The 23,031-nt window shown below is 45.1% G+C and overlaps 1 protein-coding gene across 1 annotated transcript in view; it reads left to right on the top strand.

The window, feature by feature from the left end:
- Positions 1-17,466, top strand: part of LOC136010473 (uncharacterized) — a 32,764-nt gene extending 15,298 nt beyond the window's left edge. Inside the window, exons 3-9 of the mRNA XM_065671754.1 lie at positions 2,911-3,072; positions 6,380-6,563; positions 7,570-7,724; positions 8,943-8,969; positions 10,365-10,483; positions 15,151-15,270; positions 15,791-17,466. Coding sequence (XP_065527826.1) covers positions 2,911-3,072; positions 6,380-6,563; positions 7,570-7,724; positions 8,943-8,969; positions 10,365-10,483; positions 15,151-15,247 — 744 coding nt within the window. The 3' untranslated portion in view covers positions 15,248-15,270; positions 15,791-17,466. The remainder of the gene's footprint in view (positions 1-2,910; positions 3,073-6,379; positions 6,564-7,569; positions 7,725-8,942; positions 8,970-10,364; positions 10,484-15,150; positions 15,271-15,790) is intronic.
- Positions 17,467-23,031: the final 5,565 nt, after the last annotated feature.

Below are 23,031 nucleotides of genomic sequence, written 5' to 3' on the forward strand. Positions count from 1 at the left end.
GGGAGTACAGAGATTGGAAGAGACTCATCCTGGAGGATGTTTGCTGTTTTTCTATGGTTGCTCACCCTCCACTGCTAGCATAAAACTGTCTCACAGGTGCTGGGAGGAAAATATTTAGACCAGAACATGACAGCATGGGTTCTATGCTGCACTTGGCACGACCAGAAGATAGCGAGGGCTGCTGAGGTGTTTCCAGTCTATAGAAAAGAAAGTCCTGGAAGGGTCCCCAGAGAGGTCCTCTCTGAGCAATTGTTTGGGGGGCAACCAGCTAAATTACACAAATTTTCTGTATTGAGCACCTGCCATATCTGAGCAATCCTCATGCTAACGGGCCTTGTGGCAGAGCAAGCAGGTGAAGCATTCCCCCTGAAAGCTTTTTGCCCTTGCACACTGACCACAGAGGCGGCTGGCCCTGCAGGGATGGGCAGGCACCGGAGGCTCTGCCTGATTTGCCTTTTGCTCATTTGCACTTGCTGGGATCACTTCAATAAAATGCAAGTTATTTTCTTATTAACTAGCCCAAACTGTCTGCCCTGAGTAGTCTCTGAAGGCTGGCTGTGAAACAGGGTTCTCCAGCATATTGAGTACAACCTTTAGTCTTACTTACACGCTCTATAGGTGTAAATCTACCTTGCCCCAAAACTTGGAGCAACTGCTCTACGCTTTTTCCTTCTCATTTTCTGGGCACCTGTATTTATGCTCAGGAGTTGGAAGTTCTCTCTAACTTTTGCTAAAAGTCAGATTTTTTCCATGCCTGCTCCAAACTCACCTTTGCTTTCAAGTGCCTGCAGCCCAAGAGACAGAGCACTGAAAATCAAGACCACCTTCTCTTCTCGTTCCCTGCCTGTTTTGCCCCATAAACCTAGCACCCATAACATGAGAAGGACCTTACGATGCTAAGCAGAGGACAAATATGGAACAAAAAGAGGGTGTCTAAGTGCAAGAGGTCACAGTCAAATGCTTTACGCTTTCTCTCAAATCCTGAGGTTACAGCCAAATATTTTACTTCATCCTCTTTTCCAAGAGAGCCTCTGTCTCTTGTAGTCTTCTGTTGTGTTTCTACAGCTATAACAGGTTGGATTTGGCTCACTGTCTCCTTAGGGCAATACGGATATGCCACCAGCCACTGCAACAGCAAACTGGCAGAAAGGGGAGTTAAATATGCAAAAAAGCGGTACTGAGTGGCTACCTACATTTTCAAGGATAATGAATGGGACAGTGTAAAAAAATTTGACTATGCATTTTAGGACAGCTCAATACTGCCAGATTTTCAGAAGCTTACGTCATATACTTCCTGCAAATCGTGCTTCTGAAGCTGGGCACCCCCAAATCCCTATCTGCTTTCAGATATGTTGGTTATAAGTGCTTTGATTCAAGCATTTCCCAGCAGATGCCATGGAGGCTTTGTTCTCCCTGAGGGTCCTAGGGCTGTGCCCCTTCCTACCATGCAGACACGCTAAGGAGTCAGTTTTATGGCTGAGAAACCTTTGTCTTGCCACCACTTCTGCAGGCTCTGCCTGAGAGGAAAATAAAAATCATGACTGTGAATGACTGGTTGGCTTGTATTCATCACAGTTTTTCATATGATTTCATGTGACCTCTGTCCCAACCTCAGACACAAAAGCATCTGGACATAATAATACCTGTTTATAAATAACATTGTATCATCATTTGTTTAAAAAGGAGTAAATCCTAATGTTGATTATTTTTGAACACACCATGAGCTTTCTGACATAATGAAAAGACAGGAAGAGTCCCAAGGCTGGCATTTCCCCAAAAATGTAGATTGTTGTGGGAAAGGAGACAGAGTTCCTGCTTTTGTGGAGGGAACTCATTTTTTTTTTCAGTAAGATAAACTTAGAGCACTGCTTTTGTAAAGATCGAGGCTTATTTTACTTACTTATATCACATGCACATCAGCAGGCAGGGCCAAGGTGGAAGTGAGCCTCTGTACAGATTTGCTAGCAGCATGTTCAGCGAAGTCCACTTGCGGCACAGGAGAGGGTACTTGCTGTGCATGGGGAAGTCCTGGGGCCAGAAATGGTGAGGTGCAGAGCAGGGGGCTGGGAAGCACCATTGCCTTCCTTCTGCCACAGGATTACTGCCTGTCTCCAGCAGCACCCTTGGCTGAGCAGCAGTGAGACTCTGCAGGCCCTTGGTGTGGAGAGGTCAGTGGTACAGAATATCCCACCATACCCAGACAGCAAGCTTGATCCTGAAGATTTTCTTCAGGCATCTCTTAATGATTGAGAAAATAGCAGCAGGAATGTAATCTGGGATCTGCTAAAGACCAGTGGAAAGATGTTCTTTCACCTTGGCGGCATGGTTCAGGCACATTTCCCTCTCACTGACCCACTAGTGATGAGGGTCTGAGTTCAGCTGTGCTGTGAGGATTGCAAATTGCCAAATGCAGACCAACCCAAGCTGATCTCAAAGAATCAAATCCTTGCAACCTCCAGATATGTACCTTTGGGTAGGGGCCAAACTCGGCTTTGCTACATATAAGTGTGACTTGCGCTGGGTGCTATGGCTAAGTAAGCCACACTAACCCCAGCCATACCATACAGTAGAACTATATTTGTTTGTAAGGGTCCTGTGGCAAGTAAAAGACAAAAATTAGCCTGGGAGGTGAAATAGAAACTGGTTGACATGAGGTGGTCCTCTGTGTCAGCCTGTGATCAGTCAGATGAGTTCTGCTGATGGCACATCTTGCCAAGTAATCCATAAAAGAGCTGTGTGCAAGCAATGCTGTATGTAGTTCAGACCTGCCCATAACCAAAGCCCTTGCAAGAGGAAGCATGGGTGTCTTTACCATAGCCCATACAACTGTAAGGACTGTTCTGGGCTCCCAACTGCTAGCAAGAATTGCTCTGCTGTTACTCCATGATCCAAGATGCATTATTATTGCAGGTGAACCAAGGTAACAGCAAAGCCCTAGGATCTGGTCTGGGATACCTGGAACACATTTGTCAACTGATTGAGAAGATTGGGCAGCTGCAGGAGCACAACATGCGTCTCCAAAAGCAAGTGTGCAGCTTGCAGAAAGAGCAGAAGATCAGCCAGATAAAAGAGGTAAGCAGACACCATACTATCTTCAATTAAATTATATGCTCAAGGCCCAGGCCCAGATTTAAAGTTCCAAGTCTGTGTAAGAGATGATGCTGATCTGCTTGACCACATACTTACCTGGGCTGGATGCTCTGGTCTTCCAGAAGCCTTCATCCACTATAGCGGGCTCACCTTCCCTTAGGGTGAGCTTGGGTTTCTGTTTTTGTCCAATTTTGTTTCCCAGATGTGCTTGCTTCTATTGAGTTAAAAAGTGTCCTAACTTCATGTGATGGCCATCTCAGAGTCAGTAGCTTTTCCTTCTCTACAGCTGTAAACTTCCCAATAACATACCTCCCCATGTCAATGCTATCAAAACAAAATCCATGATCCTCCTTAGCAATTGTGTTTTGAATTGGAAGCTCTTTCTTTTCCTTCTAGTTTCAAACTGTCAAAATCACAGAATTTCCCACGAAACAGATACAATGAGAAAGAGAAGCTACCCAACTCCATACTCTCTTTCCTTTCCTACACTTCTGAGCTGCCAAATGAAGAATCTCTGACATGAAACATCTCAGTGTGCCCATTTGTCTTTTCTATCATCCAGAGCTAGGTAGGGAATTTTACTGAAATTTGCAGATTATGTCAGTGTCCTCCTAAACAGCATTTTTTTAGCTCTTGCATATTTCGTTCAGCTCTATCCCACCTCTGCTTCTTAGTTCTTTATTTTGGCCATCACACCAGGTTTCCAGCTTTTTTCCTCCTCCTCCCCCCCCCCCCCCCCTTCTATTTATTTTATCACTCCCAAAATAACAGAAGGGGTTTGTCACACTCAGCTATTTCTTCCTGGCCATGCTGTGGCAAATCTTTTATTCTCCCGACAGTGTCATTCCTCCCCTAGTGCCACCTGCTGGGGCTGGATCTGCAGTAGGTGACTGACTCCTCTTCAGAGCCAAAGAAAAGTTGAGTCAGGTTGCAGAATAGCTCGTCATTTCCATGTACCCATCTCTTATGCTCAGAGGAATGCAGCCTCCTACATAGAGCCTGGGAATTGTTAACGCATTTCCTGAAGCTTTACAACTGTGAGTCATTGCTCAAAGTAACTCTTCCAAGCTGCAAATTCAGGGTCAAATCCTCATCTGGAGTATACGCCCCCTCCTTCCCAGTTAGAATCATAGAATCATAGAATAGTTAGGGTCAGAAAGGACCTCAAGATCATCTAGTTCCAACCCCCCTGCCATAGGCAGGGACACCTCACACTAAACCATCCCACCCAAGGCTTCATCCAACCTGGCCTTGAACACTGCCAGGGATGGAGCATTCGCAACCTCCCTGGGCAACCCATTCCAGTGTCTCACCACCCTCACAGGAAAGAATTTCCTCCTTATCTCCAATCTAAACTTCCCCAGTTCAAGTTTGAACCCGTTAACCCTTGTCCTGTCACTACAGTCCCTGATGAAGAGACCCTCCCCAGCATCCCTATAGGCCCCCTTCAGGTACTGGAAGGCTGCTATGAGGTCTCCATGCAGCCTTCTCTTCTCCAGGCTGAACAGACCCAACTTCCTCAGCCTGTCTTCATACGGGAGGTGCTCCAGTCCCCTGATCATCCTCGTGGCCCTCCTCTGGACTTGTTCCAGCAGTTCCATGTCCTTTTTATGTGGAGGACACCAGAACTGCACACAATGCTCCAGGTGAGGTCTCACAAGAGCAGAGTAGAGGGGTAGGATCACCTCTTTCGACCTGCTGGTCACGGTCCTTTTGATGCAGCCCAGGATACGGTTGGCTTTCTGGGCTGCGAGCTCACACTGCCAGCTCATGTTCTTTTTCTCATTGACCAACACCCCCAAGTCCTTCTCCGCAGGGCCGCTCTGAATCTCTTCTTTGCCCAATCTGTAGCCGTGTTTTCATTTCAGTTCCTACTGAAATGAAAGGCACCATGCTTTCATTTAAATATTTTGAAACTTGGGTCTTCTTGATGTTTTCCAAGATGTCTCAGCTATGCCTTCTCAGCCATATTTGTCCCCTACTGTTCAGTGGGGAATTGGACACCTAGATGTCCAACTGCATTTGGACCATGCTCTGCATGGGTGTTTTCTCTCGGGTATCTCTGTGGTGCCTGCATCTCCTATATCATGATGGAGCTCCTATAAATGATGGAGCAGCTGTCCATCATTTTCCTCTTCAGAGTAACAGCCCCTCTGTGTAGAAGAGGAACGCTATACTACACCCATCTGCCATGAGATGTGAAGGTTGCTGTCCACATCACATTTTGGAAGGCATCCTAAGGCTGCTTTCCAAACCATGTTCAATCTCCATGCAGACTATAAGCATAGAAAAGTTTCCATGCCTCAGACGCATCTGTGGAGGACACAACCCCAAGAGCAGAGACGGGCTGATGTAGTATTAAGAGTTGGCCGTGAGGACTGCAGGTAGCCAGTGCTACCAATGGTGTTCTTGAGAGCTGTACAGACATCACCTCAGAGACTGATGACATTTTGATCATGGGATGCAAAGGGAACATAGTTACTCCACATTCTTTGGTTTACCAGGAAATCTTTAATGCTGTGGGCATTAATGCATCTTTCACCAGACTTTCAAAGCACCTCCCAAAGGTAATGCAAAGTGCCATGCTGCTGTGGCGTGTATCCAGAAGAGATGTTATGTTAAAACTGTCAATGGCTTGGGGATCTCCAGAGGTGCTAAGTTGGTGTTGGCCTGTCCTGGTTGCAACACCAATAGTTTGGTTCCCTTTCCACTTCAGCTGAATAAAGCTCTACCTGCTTCCTGCCATGGTAAACTCTTGTGTGACATGGTTGTGCAAGGCAGAAAATCTTCCCTGCCCACCACAACTAGAGCAGAAGTACTACAGCTGAAGTACCACATACAGTGAATCTGACTGGTAATATGCAAGCAAACTATGGCCTCCCATCAATAAAAATACAAGATATTGTCTGTGCACATTCCAAAACAAATAGTGCTGTTTTTAAAATGAGAGTCGTTATTGTAACAGATCTGTTTATTTACACAAATGCCTTAGCTGAGCAGCCCCATGTTTAGAAATTTGTATTCAATTCCTTCTGGGAAACAAGCGCAAAAGATGCTGAGTTAATATAAGTTAAACACCAATGAGCCCATAAAAAATTCTATGTTGCCTACTCCAGGCTGCTTAGCCTTTTATAGAATTAAATAATTTGTCTGGGTTCTGATGGTTCTCAGGAAAACACTGGGCATCCTTCACTGTGATGACTGCAATTTCTCTGTACCATCACACCACCCGGTTACCTTGGGCCATTGCAGCCTGAGAGTCTGCATGCTTTCTTTTTGTCTGGTGTAGGAGTACATTCTTCAGCATTGCTCCTGCGGAGCTGCCAGTGTCCTCAACTCACACCAAAATGTGAAGACATCTTTTGCTGGGAGGAGCAGACCTCACAGCCTTTTAGTTCAGACTGGAAACCCATCTGATCTTTCCATCATCCCAGAAATAGGAGCAAACGCTGAAAAGCTGAGCAGCTGCAATGGTGAGTTCAAATGCCTCAAACCTGTCCTCCTGCTTGCCACCAGTTGGTGAAATAAGCTAACCAGCAACTTCCTTTTCCCTAGGAAAGACAGATGAGAACAGATCAAATTATTAAAGGAGCTAAACTTTAGCTGGAAATCTAAGAAATGAATTTTAAAATTTACTCCTAGGATTTTAACACTTGCTGCTTCACATGTGTGAAGCAAGACTCTTTGCTCTGCAGCTGTGGCTACAAAGATTAGGACAAATGTGTTATAAAATGGCTCTCTTTTTTGGAAACTTAGCATGCTTGAATGGGTTTTAGTGGAGTCCCTCCATTTGGCTTTAAAACACCACTAGCCAAGGTAGAATTTGATCCAAGATGGAAAGCCTTATGCCTGTTGTTAGTCTCATACCCTCTCAAGCAGGCACAGAACACATTCCTGGAAGATGACTTATTCTATATAGACCAAGTGGAAATAAGCCCCAGCTGCAGAGCTTGATCCAGAGACCAGCTTTTCCTGAAGGCTGAGAAAGACTGGGCTAAGCCTACTGATGATAAAGCCAGCTGAAAAGTCTGGATCCAATGTTAGATGTGAGCCAGCCCACTAAGCAAGGCTGATTAGTTTATTTCAAACCTTGGACTTAAGCCTGCCTCTAATACCTGGTGAAATGCAGAACATCAACACACCTCCTAGCAGGGTTGAGTCAGAGTGTAAACGGCCTTTGGGATCTCTAGTGCTGAGCACTTTCAGAGCTCTTTCCTGGCAGTTTCAGAGCAGGCCTGGAAGGAAAGTAAGACCATGAGGAAGCAATTAGAAAGTCCTGTTGTGGTCAGACACTTTTTGGGAACATTCATCTTCTTTCCACTGCAGCTTTGCATGAAAGCAGATGGGGTCTCACCCCATTATTAAGTTTCTAGGGTTCTCATCCCATCTGGAGTTGCAGCTTGCTGGCAGCATTGCCCAGAGGCTGTCCTAACAGGGCATTGACGAGAAACATGAGCAAATCCTTGCATTTCATTGCAGGAGGTGAGAGATACCCAGAATCAGGAAACAGCCAACCGATGGTGGGACTCAGGAAGTTGTCAAACAATAGGAACAACAAGGAGAATGAGTACAGAGAAGCTGGTGGTATGACTGAGGTACAGGCTTTTCCATCAAAGGACCCTGCAGTAAGAAAGGTGAGTGATAAGCTTGGAGTCAGACTCCAAGTTGGATCTGTGGGAGAAGCAGGGAGAAGTTCTGCTCAGGCAGGTCAGAATGGGGTGCCATTAGAACAAGCCAACCCTGTCTGATAGTGAATGGTGCTGGGGCAGTGAGGGCCAGGCTGCTCTGTGCCTCTCTGCTCCCAGCCTTAGAAGAAGGTAATGGCTATGTCTTTATGTTAAGAAAGGCACAAGCAGAGCACTGGTGCAGGGGAATGGAGCACTGCAGACATCAGCATGGGCTTTAGCCCTCACTCCAGATAATGCATGAACTCTGCCATAAGTATCTTCACTACTGCTGCTACCCAGATTAAACCAACTACACATTCATTACCACATATAAAAAAATGTAGTAGGTCAAATCTTCATTGGCAACACTTAGTACCAGACTAGCAGCATATCAGTATAATTAGCTCCAGTCCCCAAAGCATGTTTCAGGGAGCCAGGACGAATGCTTTTCCTCTCCCTTTTTTTCCCGTTGTTTCTGGCTGCCTCAGCATTTTCAGGTTCTGTTCGGGATCAGAACTGCTGCAGTGCCAGGTCAGAGGCTCTAATCACAGTATTCCCAGCCCGACAGGAAAGAGGAAGGAGGAGGTCTCTCACAGGAAAGACCTTCTCATGATATTTCCACCCCAAAGTTGCAAATAAGTTGCAAACACTTTGATGAAACACTTCAGAACCAAATCAAGGCAGAATCCTAGAAGGTGCTCAGTGTTCTGCCTTGTGTCCAGTCAACTTCTGGAGTGCAAGCATTATATTAAGCAAATAGGAAGCCCTGATGATTTCACAGAACTGGAGAATCAAGATCCACTCTTTAAACTAAATCCTCATGCTCTTTTTGTTACGACACACCTTAGTATTGTCACTTAGTATTGCATTTTGTACCCTGAGCATTAAATGCACCATTTACTTCTAAAGTGCAGGTACTGCGTGGGAATCCTGCTACACAAGTCTGGCACTACTGGGTGCTATACACATGAACTGGCAGTCTAAATACAAAAGAAAGGCAAGAGGTGGAGGAGGAAAGAAGGGATTATCACACATGTGAGGGACTGAACTGTAAAGAGATAAAGGACTTGACAGAGGCTATGGGTGGACTCCAGGACAGAGCTGAGAACAGAGCCAGTCTGTTCCCAGCACTGTTGAGACGGTCTCTCTGTCTTATTTATCAGTGTATTTGCCTTTTGTTTTTAGGGTCTGGACATCAGCAAAAACATCTCGGTATGTACTGCCTTTCCAGAATATATTTAACTAGTACCTGCATTAGCATGGACTAAACCCCTCTATAGTGCATGATATTACACATGAATAAAAAAAGGTTCACTCACTCCCAATGTTTACTACCAAAGTAAGAGACAGCCATATATGACTTACTTGCATGTGGTATGCTGTTCTCCCACCCCTACTTCAGAAAACAGCTAGCTAGCCTTCAGGAACAGGCAACTTCTCAGGCTTTCTGTGACATCAGCAGTGCTTGCTTTTCTGGGATACCACCAGCACAATAAGGGACTAACTGCTGAGACCTCCAAAACCCTTCCACGGCATACATTAATCCTAGTAGTAAACACAAAGGTTTGATATTTCCATGAGTAAACAGTCTCACTTACAGGCAATTAACTCAATAGCACAGAAACCGTGTTGCAGTTTTCAACTTGTGCTCCCAAGGTGGCCACAACCCATGGAGTAATGGCTCTGCTGGTGGCACAGTGGGAAGGCACCTCGGGACCTGGCAGAACAAAGCCCTAAATGTGACAATGGTTTCAGAACTTCATTAAAGGGGAACCATTTCTTCCCACTACACTAGTCCTGGGGCATGATCCTTTTTGTTCTGTTCCCAAGGTTTTCCAGCCATTATTTTAGGAAATCTAAAACAATGCAGCAAAAAAGCCCAAGAACCAACAACTCATTAATTTTTTTGGTGTGTGGCTCCTTTACAGTTCAATAGTCCAGATGAGCTCACAGCCCGAAGAGAATAAACATTAGAGAGGGCCTCATGAGACTCCCTGACCTCCTGATAATCTCTATTAGCATTTCAAATGTAAGTGCCCAAGAGCTTCGGCTTGCAGAGCTGACAGGAAAACAAAGGCTTGATCTCTTCTAATTCATGGTCCACAGAAGTCATCACCTTGAAAAGGGCTGATACCAATGCACCTGGCCTAATAGAAAGGAGAATGGAGTCAAGCTGCTTTTTTGTGTTGTTTTTGTTGTAAAGGCCCCCTGGGTGCATATGAGTAGGTAGGAAACCAAACCTTTAGCACAGTATAACAATAAGGTAAAACGTGCCATTCCACAGGTACTCACTCATCTTCACTCTCTGAAACCTTCACTCTGAAACCTTGGTCAGAAAGGAGTGTCCTAGTAACAGAACAGAGTTTGGTAGCAAAATAGAAAAAGCATGGTACTAGTGACAGCTGATCCATGCAAGTACAGGCTGGCCACTGGGCATCATTGGAAGGGTGTGTGTGTCCTGGTACCTGACTCTTACCTGTCTGAAATAAGGAATCTCCCTTCTTCCTACCACCCTGAAGTACCCTGAAGTATCATATGTTGGCCAGATGAGATCTGTCAGCAGCTAGCTTTTGGTCCTTCAAGTTGTGGCTTCTTTTTGCTCCCTAGAGTGAGAGCCATGCTTGGGGGAGAATGAAAGATCTTATGAGGAAGACATGTCTGAGAAACCAGAACAAGCTGGGTCTCTCCTCTGCCGCTCTGAAGAGGTCCTGTCCACAGTTGTACAGGTAAGGCAGAGCTGTGGGAGATTTTCAGTTAGTTTTGGGAGGAAGTGATGGGAGATTTACCTCTGGTTGCTGCTGGCTGGAGAAGACCTCTCCTTACGTTCCCTCCATTGCATGTAGTGATCCTGGCCAGCAAAGCCATTTGCCTCCTTAGTGCCTCAGGTGCTCTAAGAGCCTAACTGGATAATGTTACCTGTGTGAAAATAATGGAAATGTTAGAGTCCCTAAAAGATGATACTTATCCCCAGCAGGGCAAGGGCATGTTGACAACTAGTCAGAGCCATTCTATAGGCTAATGATTTGTCTTTCTACTCGCTCCTAAGCATTACAGTCAAGGTTAATGCTGTCCTCTGTCCACCTTCACACTTTCCATCTAGTGGAACTGTAACCCATCTTGCGTCTGATGTGTGATGGGATGGGACAGTCAGGATCAGCTGGAAGGTTTCCTGTCAGAAGAAGATGACATGAAGTTTGCTGAGAGTGTGCTTATGGGCAGGATGTGCTTGTTGCTGGAGATGAACGGTTGGGTCAAGCAAGGTTTAATTTCTATTAAGAGATCTGTGCTGGTCCCTTGGGCAAGTTTGTCTACCAGGCTAGTTGCAGCCTGGCCTCTGAGCTATGCTGTGCAGTGCATGTCTCTCTGAGGTAATGACAATGCTACCAGCTACCCATTGCACAGATATTCCCTGTGCGTTTGCCACGATCTCCCAGCTGGTCTGGTGAATTTGGGTTGTTTGCGTACGTAATCAGGTAACGGGAAGAGACTGGGTATCTTACTCACCAAAGCAGGAGCATTACATGGAGCTGTGTACCTCTGTGTGTTTTTTCAGCTGAGGTCTCAGTAACCTTAGGCGAAACAGCTCAAATGTACTTAAGCCCTCCTCAGATTTTAGAGGGGGTGGTGATGGGGGAACAGCAGTTGTTTAAGCACTCAGGAATGTCCCATTGTTCCCCTTAGCCTGTACCTACCTCAAAAAATGCATAAGGGAACTGGGAATCTCATAATTACATCTGGAAAAAAAATCCGCTGTAGTTCATGGAGTGATTTTTCCAGCTGGGAAAAGCTTGGTTGGAGCCCAAGCACAGGTAACAGGCAAGCTTCCTCCTATTGTTTGGGAAACTGAAAGAAACACAAAGCAGAAAGAGATCAAACAGTTCCATCTAAAATAGATGGTGAACCAGCTGGGGTAAAAACACAGACTCTTGGGAACCTTCCCTCCAAACCTGAATAGAACCAGGGTTTTATTTGGGTTTCAGAAAAGTCATGTCTCTGTGGTCTCCTGTTTGTTCATTTCTCTGCAGCACTGAGGGCACTGTGAGAATTGCAGGCTAGGTCCTTGGATTCATTGGGCTGACTCGGATACGGTCAGCCCAATAGCTCCTAACAGAAACAGCTTTTTGCTACTTCCACATATGTATTGGACAACTACTACTGCCATGGAAATGCTGTACAACAAGATGCCAAGTTGATGATTTTTTTCATCTGGCTGTAACTGGACAGCCCCAGATATCTCATACACTGATTTTTCCAGGCTGCTTTCCATAGCTGATGAATGGCCTTCTCTTTTCTTTCACTAACTTTCTTTTCCCATATATCTACATAAAACTCTTGCCTCTACTCATGCCCTTTATCTCCCTTCACTGCCTCTTCTGCTTCCTACCTTTTATTCCCCAGCTGTATCTGCATTTGATCTTGTCCTTTTTACCCCACACCGTGCAACAGCAGGGCACACTGGGCTTTTCACCAGTGCCTGAAAAAGCTGGGCACCTTGCTCCTATGGCATTTTGGATACGTAGTGGCTCTCAGCTCCTTCGAAATAAAAAGTTAGGTTTAGGGTTAGTGACAGGGCTTCAAATGCTGCTGGAGAAAAAGCGAAGCCCTTCCTGTGGTGGAATGGCGAAGCAAGAAAGTCTTGCTTGTCTACAGCTCTTGACAAAGCAAACATTGAAGCTCTGATACTCTCAGCATTTAAAGCCGCTGTCTTTGTTTTAATTAATGAAACGTTTGTCCTGGCTCCGGTTCTGTTTGTACATGCAGGCATATGGAATTGGCTGGCTTTTGCTTACCCAGGCTTCCTTGGTCACAGAGACATCTCCCAAGGTGTTGCACTGGAAACAGGTTGGAGCCTGGTGCCCTGTATTAACATACAGCTCTGAAGGAAGCAGAGAAGTGTCTTCTAACCCAAACTATTCTATGATTCTCTTTGTTGCTTTTAACACCCACTCATTTGGGCAATTAGGGAAAGGCTCTTTGTTTTTGTTTTTATAACTAGGTCAAAGCAAATCCCCTTTCATGCTCCCACTCTGCTATGATGAATGATCTGCTCAGGGCAGTTGTTTTGGTTTTCTTTTCTTTTCTTTTTTTTTCTTTTCTTCAAACATCCACAAAAGAATTCTCAGAGTAGAGAGAACTTCCTTCTTCCAGCAGAAGAGAGGGGCCTGCCAAGGTAAACAAACTGGCACAAGACTTGGTGGCTTGTCATACATTGTTCTGAACAGGCTCCGGTTTTAATTTCATTTTTCTTTTCCTGCTAGTACATTTACTCCTGCAAAGCAAAATTTTGTGCAAAGGGCCAGAACAGGCTGATGAGTGACTTGATTATAGTGTCACGGACTTAAGCAGCACATGGACCTGGATCTGACCTAAAGCAGAGAAAGTAGATTTCTTCCCCAGATCATTGCAGAATGATCCCTCCACAAAGAGCAAGGAATTACTTCTAGCTCAAATGACCCCCAAGACAAAAACTTGTTGCCCTTACACTGTGACTAGTTTGATAAGGATAACAGATGATATGGTCAAATACTTGCCCTTGTTAAACTATTACAACCTGATGCTGCTTTGAACAGTAAGCAGAGAATCTAGCCTGACATGTGAAAGCTGGGCTGAAAATTCTGCAAGTGCCAACCTTGATCAAGTTATTGCCTGTATGTTGCCACTCCATCTGACATTATAAAATGTGTGAAGCTGGCTCTGGCTAGAATCGCATTACAATCCCAAAAACCCAGGGTCAAGGAGGAGCGAATTAACACTTTTACATAATTTTTCCTTACTTTCCCTAGCTCCCTTTGACGACAAACAGAGAGACATACAGCCTTCCACTGCTTACCATTACTGCTGCTGAGAAGCAGCCTGGCCCAGCAGTTGTTCCAGCCCTGGCATAGATACAGAGGCAGCTATCTCAATGAAAATAATTGTGCTCAGGAGCTTTTCTGACACTATCCCCAACCCCTTTCCAGGGCAGGATCTAATTTGGAAGCTTTGGGCAATCCCATTCCAGTGCAGACACACCTACCTGTGTATCTGTGGGAGCTGCAGTTTTAATGCAAACTGCGTGGGAATGAGCTAACCTCAAATTATGATACCTTTCATGGTAAGGATGCTAGTTTCAGTTTGACAGCCACCAAAAGCTTGCTGCTGTATGATGACTACTTCGTGGTTGCGGTAAAGTAAGTTAGGAAGGACAGTGCAGTTCTAACATGACAATTCCCATTTTCATTATTGTATAGCAAAGGCTGAAAAGGGCCCTAGAGCCTCATATCTGGGTCCAAACACTACCCTTCATGTGGGAAATTACTACCGAGAGATCTCCGTGCTCAGGGTTGTGAAGCAGCCGAAGAATTAAAGAATAACATGAAGGCAGACGTTTGACAATTCCATTGAAAAAGAATTAAAAACTGAACAAGACAAAAATCATACAACATTTAGGTAAAAAAGAAAACAAATTTGTAGCTGGCAAAATAAAAAGCCTGCACCACATCAGTCAGGATTTTGAGTTGAAAATCTGTAAAATTAAGGATTTGAAGCAAATCATAGAATCATAGAATAGTTACGGTTGGAAAGGACCTCAAGATCATCTAGTTCCAACCCCCCTGCCATGGGCAGGGACACCTCACACTAAACCATGTCACCCAAGGCTTCATCCAACCTGGCCTTGAACACTGCCAGGGATGGAGCACTCACAACCTCCCTGGGCAACCCATTCCAGTGCCTCACCACCCTAACAGGAAAGAATTTCCTCCTTATATCCAATCCAAATAGATGTTACTGTTATTTTAAATAAATAGCTTTGAAATATTGTATTAAAAACCCCCACAAAACTACAGCTTTTCTTTCTTAAACAGCAGCTATTTTTAAAGAGTGTTCCAGAAGGTTTGTCTTCCATAGCTCCCAGAAGGCTGAGCTAAGCCATTACAACCAACTAGGATGCATTACACTTATTTCAATCGTATGTAATAAATAATGAACAAAAAAAGAAGTTGAAGACAGTCTGCAGCTAGCTTACTGTTGTTCTTCAAAATGTCTCATTTCCTATTTACTACTTCAGGCCAGAGTTTTTAACTTCCCTGTGACATTCATCCACTGGTCTCTCCCCTTCTCTTCCAGCTAGGCAGAAAATAGTGGTTGCTGTCAACAAACTGATGTTTGTGTTCATCCATTACATTGTGACTCTGTGCCAAGTGCTGCATTTTGTAGCTCTTTTTTTTCCTTTTGTATGCTGCCACAAATATTTGGACAGCGTCTGTTTTGGAATTTCAGGCTGGAGAGGGGGAAACTGCTCTGGGTGCAGCTTGGATGTTAAATACATATGCACAGCATATTAATACTAAAAACACAGCCGTGTGTTCTGACTTCTGGGTGTCAATTTTAATTGTATTTTTCCCTTTCTAAGGCCAGATATTATGTCTTCAGAGTTCAGGAAAACTGAGAGGAACTCCATGATCGTTCTGGGACAAAATACAAAGAATGAAAACATATGGCCTTTCTGATAACCTGAGTCAAATGGAACAAGGTAAAATAAGTAAAGCAGCATGTGTTTCTTTGTGGGTTTGAGGGGGTTTTTTGCCTCTTCTAAGCACAGAAATGAGACAGTCCTGTTCCTTCATCCAGACATGCTCCAACATGAAAGGACAAAAACATGTCAGATTTTTGAAGTTCAAATTATATGGATTCATGCCATCTGAGGACTGGCCCATATACCTTCATTTTAATAGTCCTCACTTTGACAAAAAGCCAAACCAAACAACCAAAACCAAACACAAAACACAATTTAAAGGTATCTGTAGTCATACAGGCTACATCATACAGCCTTTTTGTAAGAAGTGCATCAGCAAATTCTTATATCTGCAGTCAGTTAAAAGACTCCCAAATAATAAGCCAACCAGGTGTCTTGGGAAAGAAATAATTTGCCCATAATCAAGACTAAAAGAGAACCAGGCTCAGCCTCATCTTCCATCTTCCCAACTCAGCCCATGGGTTAAATACAGAGAAACTTGCTGGTCTCTCATATTCACTACATGTTTCTGTTTCAGAAAGGCAAAATGGGAACACCAGTGGACACAAACCCAAGAACACCAAGGTTACTTTGCGCAACCTGCATCCTGCAGTTGTCACCAGAGCAACTCCGCTTTGAATATTGGAAGGGAAAGAGAGAAGGGGGAGGTAGAGAAGGGTGCGTGGACCTTTCTATGCCCAGCTATGTACGGCTTTGCTCCTGAATCTGAAATACACTCACAAAAGTCAAGCCACAGATGAAAATTGTCTTGGCAACATAAATGATAGAGATATGGAAGTTCTTCCTCCTTCTCTCTGGGTTAGAAACACCATTACTGAAACATTGAAGCTTTTAAATTATCATTGCTTTCTGGGGACCTTCTCCAGCTGAAATACATTTAAGCTTTATGGGACACAGCAGCATCTAGAAGGGTGCCAGGGACTCATTGCCCAGTCCAGAAGTGGCTGTTGGAAGGACAGCCTCCTCTCCGGGTGGGCTGAGTGGTAGTCTCTGTGTGTCCGCAACACAGGTCCTCCATTCAGAGCAGCATCTGACCAGCTGTGCCATTTTACTGGACTCTAACAGGAAAACTAAGTCTGTAAAGCCAAGACTTCCTACAAGGCCATTCCTGAATCCATTGCTAGCTTCTAATCCTGCAAGCCTGCTCCTTCTGCAGAGGCCTCTCAAATCAAGTGCTGCCCTACAGACATCATTCATGTTCATTGCAGAGATCAGAGTGAGGAGCACTGTGGGAATTAGCCTTTAAAGAGACCAGAGGGTTCATCTGAGGAAACACCTCAGTTTCACCAGGCAGCCCAGCCCTTACGCTATCAGGGTTTTTTTGGGGAGGGAACCAGGCTTGAATTCCTACTTCTAAATTACAAGTTTAGTCCTGTGGCTGTGCAGGTTGGATAGTCATTTTGTCAAATGGCTCAGCCTATGCTCTCACTGCTGGGAAAAGGCAAGAGGGAGCACAGAGCTGCAAGGAAGAGTTATTAAAACACATACATCCTTTACAGACTGCTGGTCTTTAGGGCCCTGTTAACAATTGTGTAATAGTTGTAACTGTGGCCATGTCTGGTGGCTGCCTTACTGCCCCATGCTCACTGATTCCAGACTCAAGAGACAGGCAGCACATGCTTCTGAAGGTCCCGTGGTTGCAATGGTCTCTGCAGACCAGCTCTTACTGGTATTAGCACAGTAATTATGTACATAGAGGAAATATTTAAATAAATAAACTTTGCCCCTTGTTAATAGATCATTCTACCCCCTAAATTACAATGCAAGTGGAAGTCAAGCAATTGCTCTTTGAAAATCCTCCTTAACACAAACTTGCCCGGGAACCAAGATTTGAGAAGCTGTCAGGAATGGGTCAACTTTAGCAGGCTTGGCTGTTCAGTAACAGATGTTTCCCCCCTTGCCCACTAGATCAGTTGGAGCCCTAGGAGTCTGTTAAACCAGAGCAGGACTTCTTCTGAGATTCAAAGCTCCCCAGCCACACTCTTCCAGGCAGCTGTGGTTTGCAGGAGTAAAGGCAGCAGCCCAGTCCTAGTTCTTACCAGATATCAGAAGGGTTGTTACTTAGCATTCAAAACCCACCAAAACCAACAACAAAACAAACAAAAAACGTGCCAACACCCCCCCAAAAAAAACCCAACAACAAAACCAAACAAAAAAATCCAAAAAACAGCTGAACCACCAAACCCAAAACCACCCACCCAATAAAAACCCCAAAAGGTCTGTGCTGACTCAAAGTTAGCACCCTAAATTAGGTGCTATGTTTAATATTTCAGTTGTAGCTGCTGCAGGACTCGGTTATTCACTGTATATCTTGCTAGCTTCATCCAAAGCTAGAAAGATTTATAACTTGATTATTCTGTGAATAGTCTGTATATCTCCACAAATACAGGGGCCTAAAATCCTGCATTAACTTACACCCTCCATTATCCCTCCAGCTTTACAGAATCTGTAAGGAATGTGAATCAGTGCAAACTGAATTTGAAGTGTTTTAAGATGTAGCATCGTGAACTGCCATTTCCGACCACCACCATTCACATTATAAGTTTATTGTGGGTTTTTTTTTTACTAAAATGAACTAGCACTCTTTTTTACTATAGTATTATATGAAATATATTCATGTATTTTCAGAAATATATTTATAAAATGTAACATACTGTATAGTTCTCCATTACAGAATGCATTGTAATACAAGCATAAGAAATTTAATAAAAGCATCACTACAATAATTATTTTCACATATTTTATTAATGAACCCCTGGATGTTAGTATAGCAACTGCCACATTTATAGTTTCAGGTGAACACAGGCGGGCAAGAAAGGAACCAATACTTCCACACTTTCAAAGAACTTTAGCTTTGGAAAAGCAGCAAGTTTGTTCGTTTGAGGCTGGTGCTGTTTTCAAAGACCCAGACAGCACAGAGAGCCTTTGGAAAGCTCAGGCCATGTGCTGATGTTCAGTTTTAGCAGCCCTATATTAAGTGCTTCCAAAGCCACAAAGGAGATAGACACAGCAAGGCAGCACACACCACTTCCAGAAGAGAGGGTGAAGGCTCTGGTGACAAAGTATGCAGATGCTCAGCATCAGGGTTTCTTCCCCAAAATCTGGTTTAATTAGCAGCACCACACAACAGTCTCAGCCAAGAGGTGCTGGCCTCAAGGCTGTTTTTCATCAGCTTCCTGCATTCACTGCCCACAGCAGCATCCTGGACAGGGCAGCTTCCCTTCACCTGCAGGAGCCACGGCCAATATCTACAGCAACCCACACCTTTAGTTCAGCTGTATAACCAGGCAGTGTAGAGTGAAGCTAAAAAGGGTGCTGACACAAGTCATATAGGTTACTCGAAAGAATGTAAAGGAGGAATCAATGAGACCCAACTAAAGAAAGTAGAGGCTGGGGGGTGAGGAGGAGACAGAAATGCACCTGTGGAGGTAGAGAAAAAACAATCAAAACAAAACAAAACAACAACAACAAAAAACCCCAAACCAACCAAAAAACCCAAACAAACAAAAACACAAAAACCACCCCAAAAAAGCCCCCAAAACACACTTTTGCAATTTTATCTCCTGCAGAATGGAGCTATGAAAGCCCCAACATCCTAGTAGAGAAGAACAGGCTAGGAAGATGGGGACAATGCGCCAGAGGGTGAAATGTCCGTGTCACTTAGTTTTCTCCCTGTACTGGTGCTTCACACACGCACACACCTCATCCCACTGCTGCTGACATCCTTCCCCTCCTGCTAGGGACCAAATACCAAGCCTTAAGCACAGAATACTTCCTGGAGTGGCTTGAGGGAATTAAGTTCACTCCTCTGCTCACTAGCCTCCACTTATTTGTGCATGCACCCTGCACTCAGAAGCAGGCAGAAAGATCCAGTTCTGCAGAAGAACCTACCTGATCCCCAGAGATTACGTGCCTAGAGCTTCCTACCTCTTTGGGATAATTCAGCAACCCCATGGAGGGCAGCAGGGGGCAACTGAGTAGGGTCTTTGCTCTCCTTCAGTCCCTTCAGTTTCCACACAGACACCTAAACTCTCTAAGCAAGTATTTTTGTCTACCTTACAGGGCATGGGAAGACTCCAGCAGCAGGCAGGAAGATGTGTAGATCTTGGCTAACACACACTGCTAAAAGCAGTGCCAGAGCACCCTGCCTGATGTACTGGAAAGGTGTGGTCTATATTACTCTAATTGCCCAGTTAATTAACATTACAGACAGCAGCTAAAGACCTGTCACTAGGAGTTTACACTCCACTTTCCCAAGCAGATCACCACCTGTACCAAGGCCATTTAGTTGCCAGAGACACTCCCTGAAGGATGAGGCTGTTTGACCTATACCCAGATAAGGATTTCTCCAGCCTGTGATCTCGTTCACCCTCCCACCATACAACTTGGAACAGTCTTATCTTCTGATTACATTTTCAAAACAGGCAGGACTCAAGAGCACTGGTTATCCTGGCAGTAGCAAGGAAGAACAGTTCTGCTAGAAAAACAGAAGCATTGTAAGATGATTCCAAGAAATTCTTGCTGGAGTAGAGGAAAGAATTAAAAGTAGTTCCCATCACCTGTTAACGCTTTCCAACTGCAGCATTTTCAGTGGCCAATAACAGAAAAATATCTCATGCAAGACGCTGTTCAGTCCTTTGCTTCCATGTATACAAGAGATGCTCTTCTACTTTAAAGGCCCCTGAAAGGTATGAATAAGACTGCTCCCCTGTCTTGTAACAGGGGGAATTTCTAATATAGCCCAGGGGTGGGGGAATGGGGGATGACACACTAATAATTTCTAATAACGGGGCCAGAGGACGGAAGAGAAAAATATTTTTTCCTTCCCCTTAAGAGTACTTGCTCAAGAACTATTCCATCAACTCTAAGGGGATCTCAGATGTAGGTGCAAGCACCAGAGCTCCCCCAGCTTGGGCAGGAAGTAGGGTGGTGGACCCCCTTTCCTGCTCCACCATCTGGAGATATTTGCTGGACTGTCTTTGTCTGTGACCTCAAGAAGCCCAGAATGACCCTGCTCAGCTGCTGTGACTGATGTCACCACACTGCGCTGCTCCTGATACTCAGAACAGGAAGTTTCCTCATCTCAAAACGGCACATCTGTGGCACTGTTATGCCAACAGTGGTGTCAAATTACCTTTAAACCAAAAGCTTTGAAGACTTCACTGACTGCTTTCACATTAAAGTTTAAAATTAAACTTAAAATCAAGTTTGAATTTTTTCCTGAAGTTCAAATGACCTAGGCCCTTTGATATTTTTTCCAGTTGTAATGAAGTTTCCCTGCTCTCATCCTCCAAAAGGTCCCACCTGCCTTTTTTTGTTTCCAGAGAGAGGTAGGTTCCCATACAGGATCGTTAGGAAGGTCCATTTGTGTAGTGCTTTGCCATTCATGCCTCCAAGTCTCACACCATATGGGCACAACCCTGAGTTACCTAGTGAGTTCAGGGACAAGCAGGCAATTCCCAGCTTCTCTGCCCAAATACCAGCTCTGCATCCCCAAAGGAGAAGCAGCTGCAAGTTTTGATTTGGGTTAGTTTTGCTGCACTTCTACACAGTGTTTGAGAGGAGCCAAAGCAAGGACTTCGGGAGGCCACCTTAGCAACTGACACAAATGCAGACAACACCCAGCATCACACCTCGGTCTCAGTCTGCAGCTTCCTAGCTGCCCTCCTCATTAAAAAGGCTCCCTCTTAACAGCAGCACAGTCAGCGCTAACCCCAGAGCACAACAAATAGCCAGGAAGTGAGACTGATTCAGGAAAACAAGAAGAATTAGAGATGTGTGCACATCTATGGGGGTATGATATAATAGGCATCACAGAAATATGGTAGGATGGCTCCTATGACTGGAGTGTTGGAATGGAAGGTTACAGGCTCTTTAGAAAAGACAGGCCCGACAGGCGGGGAGGGGGAGTTGCCCTTTATGATAGGGATAGGCTGGAGAGTATGGAACTGTCTGGGGACAGGTGAGCAGCCAACAGGGAGTTTGTGGGTCAGGGTTAAAGGGAAAACAGCTGTGGGAGACATTACTGTGGGGATCTGTTACAGACCACCTGATCAAGGAGAACCTGTGGATGAAGCACTCTATAGACAGATAGGAAAAGCCTCATGCTCGCAGGCCCTTGTTCTTATGGGGGACTTCAACCACCCTAACATCTGTTGGAGCAATGGTACGGCCTGGCACAGGCAATCCAGGAGGTTCCTTCATTGTGTGGAACACAAATTCCTTCTGCAAGTAATAGGGGAGCCAAAGAGGAGAGGCAACATGCTTGACCTTGTGCTCACCAACAAGGAAGGGCTGTTTGGAAATGTGGTGCTCCAGGGCAGCCTTGGATGCAGTGATCATGAGATGGTCGAGTTCAAGATCCTCAGGACAGTGAGAAGAGCGTGCAGCAAGCTCACTGCCCTGGACTTCACGAGAGCAGACTTTGGCCTCTTCAGGAACCTGCTTAGTAAGGTTCCATGGGATATAGCCCTGGAGGGCAGGGGGGCCCAAGACTGTTGGTTGATGTTCAAGGATCACCTGCTACAAGCTCAGGAGTGCTGCATCCCAACTAGAAGGAAGTGCAGCAGGAGGGCCAGAAGACCTCCTTGGATGGGTAAGGAGCTGCTGAGGAAAATTCAAATGAAAAAAGAGGCTTATCAAAGGTGGAAGTAAGGACAGGCAGCCTGGGAACAATACAGGGATGTTGTCCAGGAAGCTAGGGACCAGGTTAGGAAGGCTACGGCCCAGTTAGAATTAAACTTGGCTAGGGATGTTAAAGGTAACAGGAAGGGATTCTACAGGTACATAGCAAATAAAAAACAGAGTAGGGACAACATAGGCCCCCTCTGGAAACTCTCGGGAGAGCTGACTACACAGGATTTGGAGAAGGCTGAGGTTCTGAATGACTTCTTTGCCTCGGTCTTCACTGAGAAACACTCTGACCACACCACCCAAGTCTTGGAAGGCACATGCAGGGACTGTGAGAATGAAGACCTTGGGCCCACTGTAGGAGAGGATCTGGTTCGAGGCTATCTTAAAAACTTGAAGGTACACAAGTCCATGGGACCTGATGAAATCCATCAGCAGGTCCTGAAGGAGCTGGCGAATGAAGTTGCTAAGCCACTGGCCACCGTATTTGAAAAATCATGGCAGTCGGGTGAAGTTCCCGACGACTGGAAAAAGGGAAATATAACCCCCATTTTCTAGAAGGGGAAAATAGAAGACCTGGGGAATTACAGACCAGTCAGTCTCACCTCTGTGCCTGGCAAAATCTTGGAGCAGATTCTCCTGGAAGGCATGCTAAAGCACATGAAAACCAACAAGGTGCTTGGTGACAGCCAGCATGGCTTCACTAAGGGGAAATCCTGCCTGACCAGTTTGGTGTCCTTCTATGATGGGGCTACAGAACTGATGGACAGGGGTAGAGCTACCTGTTATCTACCTGGACTTGTGCAAAGCGCTCGCCACTGTCCCACACGACATCCTTGTCTCTAAATTGGAGAGACGTCAATTTGATAGGTGGACCACTCAGTGGATAAAGAACTGGCTGGATGGCCGCACGCAAAGAGTTGTGGTCAATGGCTCAATGTCCAGCTGGAGACCTGTAACGAGTGGTGTCCCTCAGGGATTGGTATTGGGACCAGTCTTGTTCAACGCCTTTGTCGGTGACATGGACAGTGGGATTGAGTGCGCCCTCAGCAAGTTTGCCAATGGCACCAAGCTGTGTGGTTCAGTTGATATGCTGGAGGGAAGGGATGCCATCCAGAGGGACCTTGA

Source organism: Lathamus discolor, chromosome 3, assembly GCF_037157495.1.
Source record: "Lathamus discolor isolate bLatDis1 chromosome 3, bLatDis1.hap1, whole genome shotgun sequence".
Taxonomy (NCBI): Eukaryota; Metazoa; Chordata; class Aves; order Psittaciformes; family Psittacidae; genus Lathamus; species Lathamus discolor.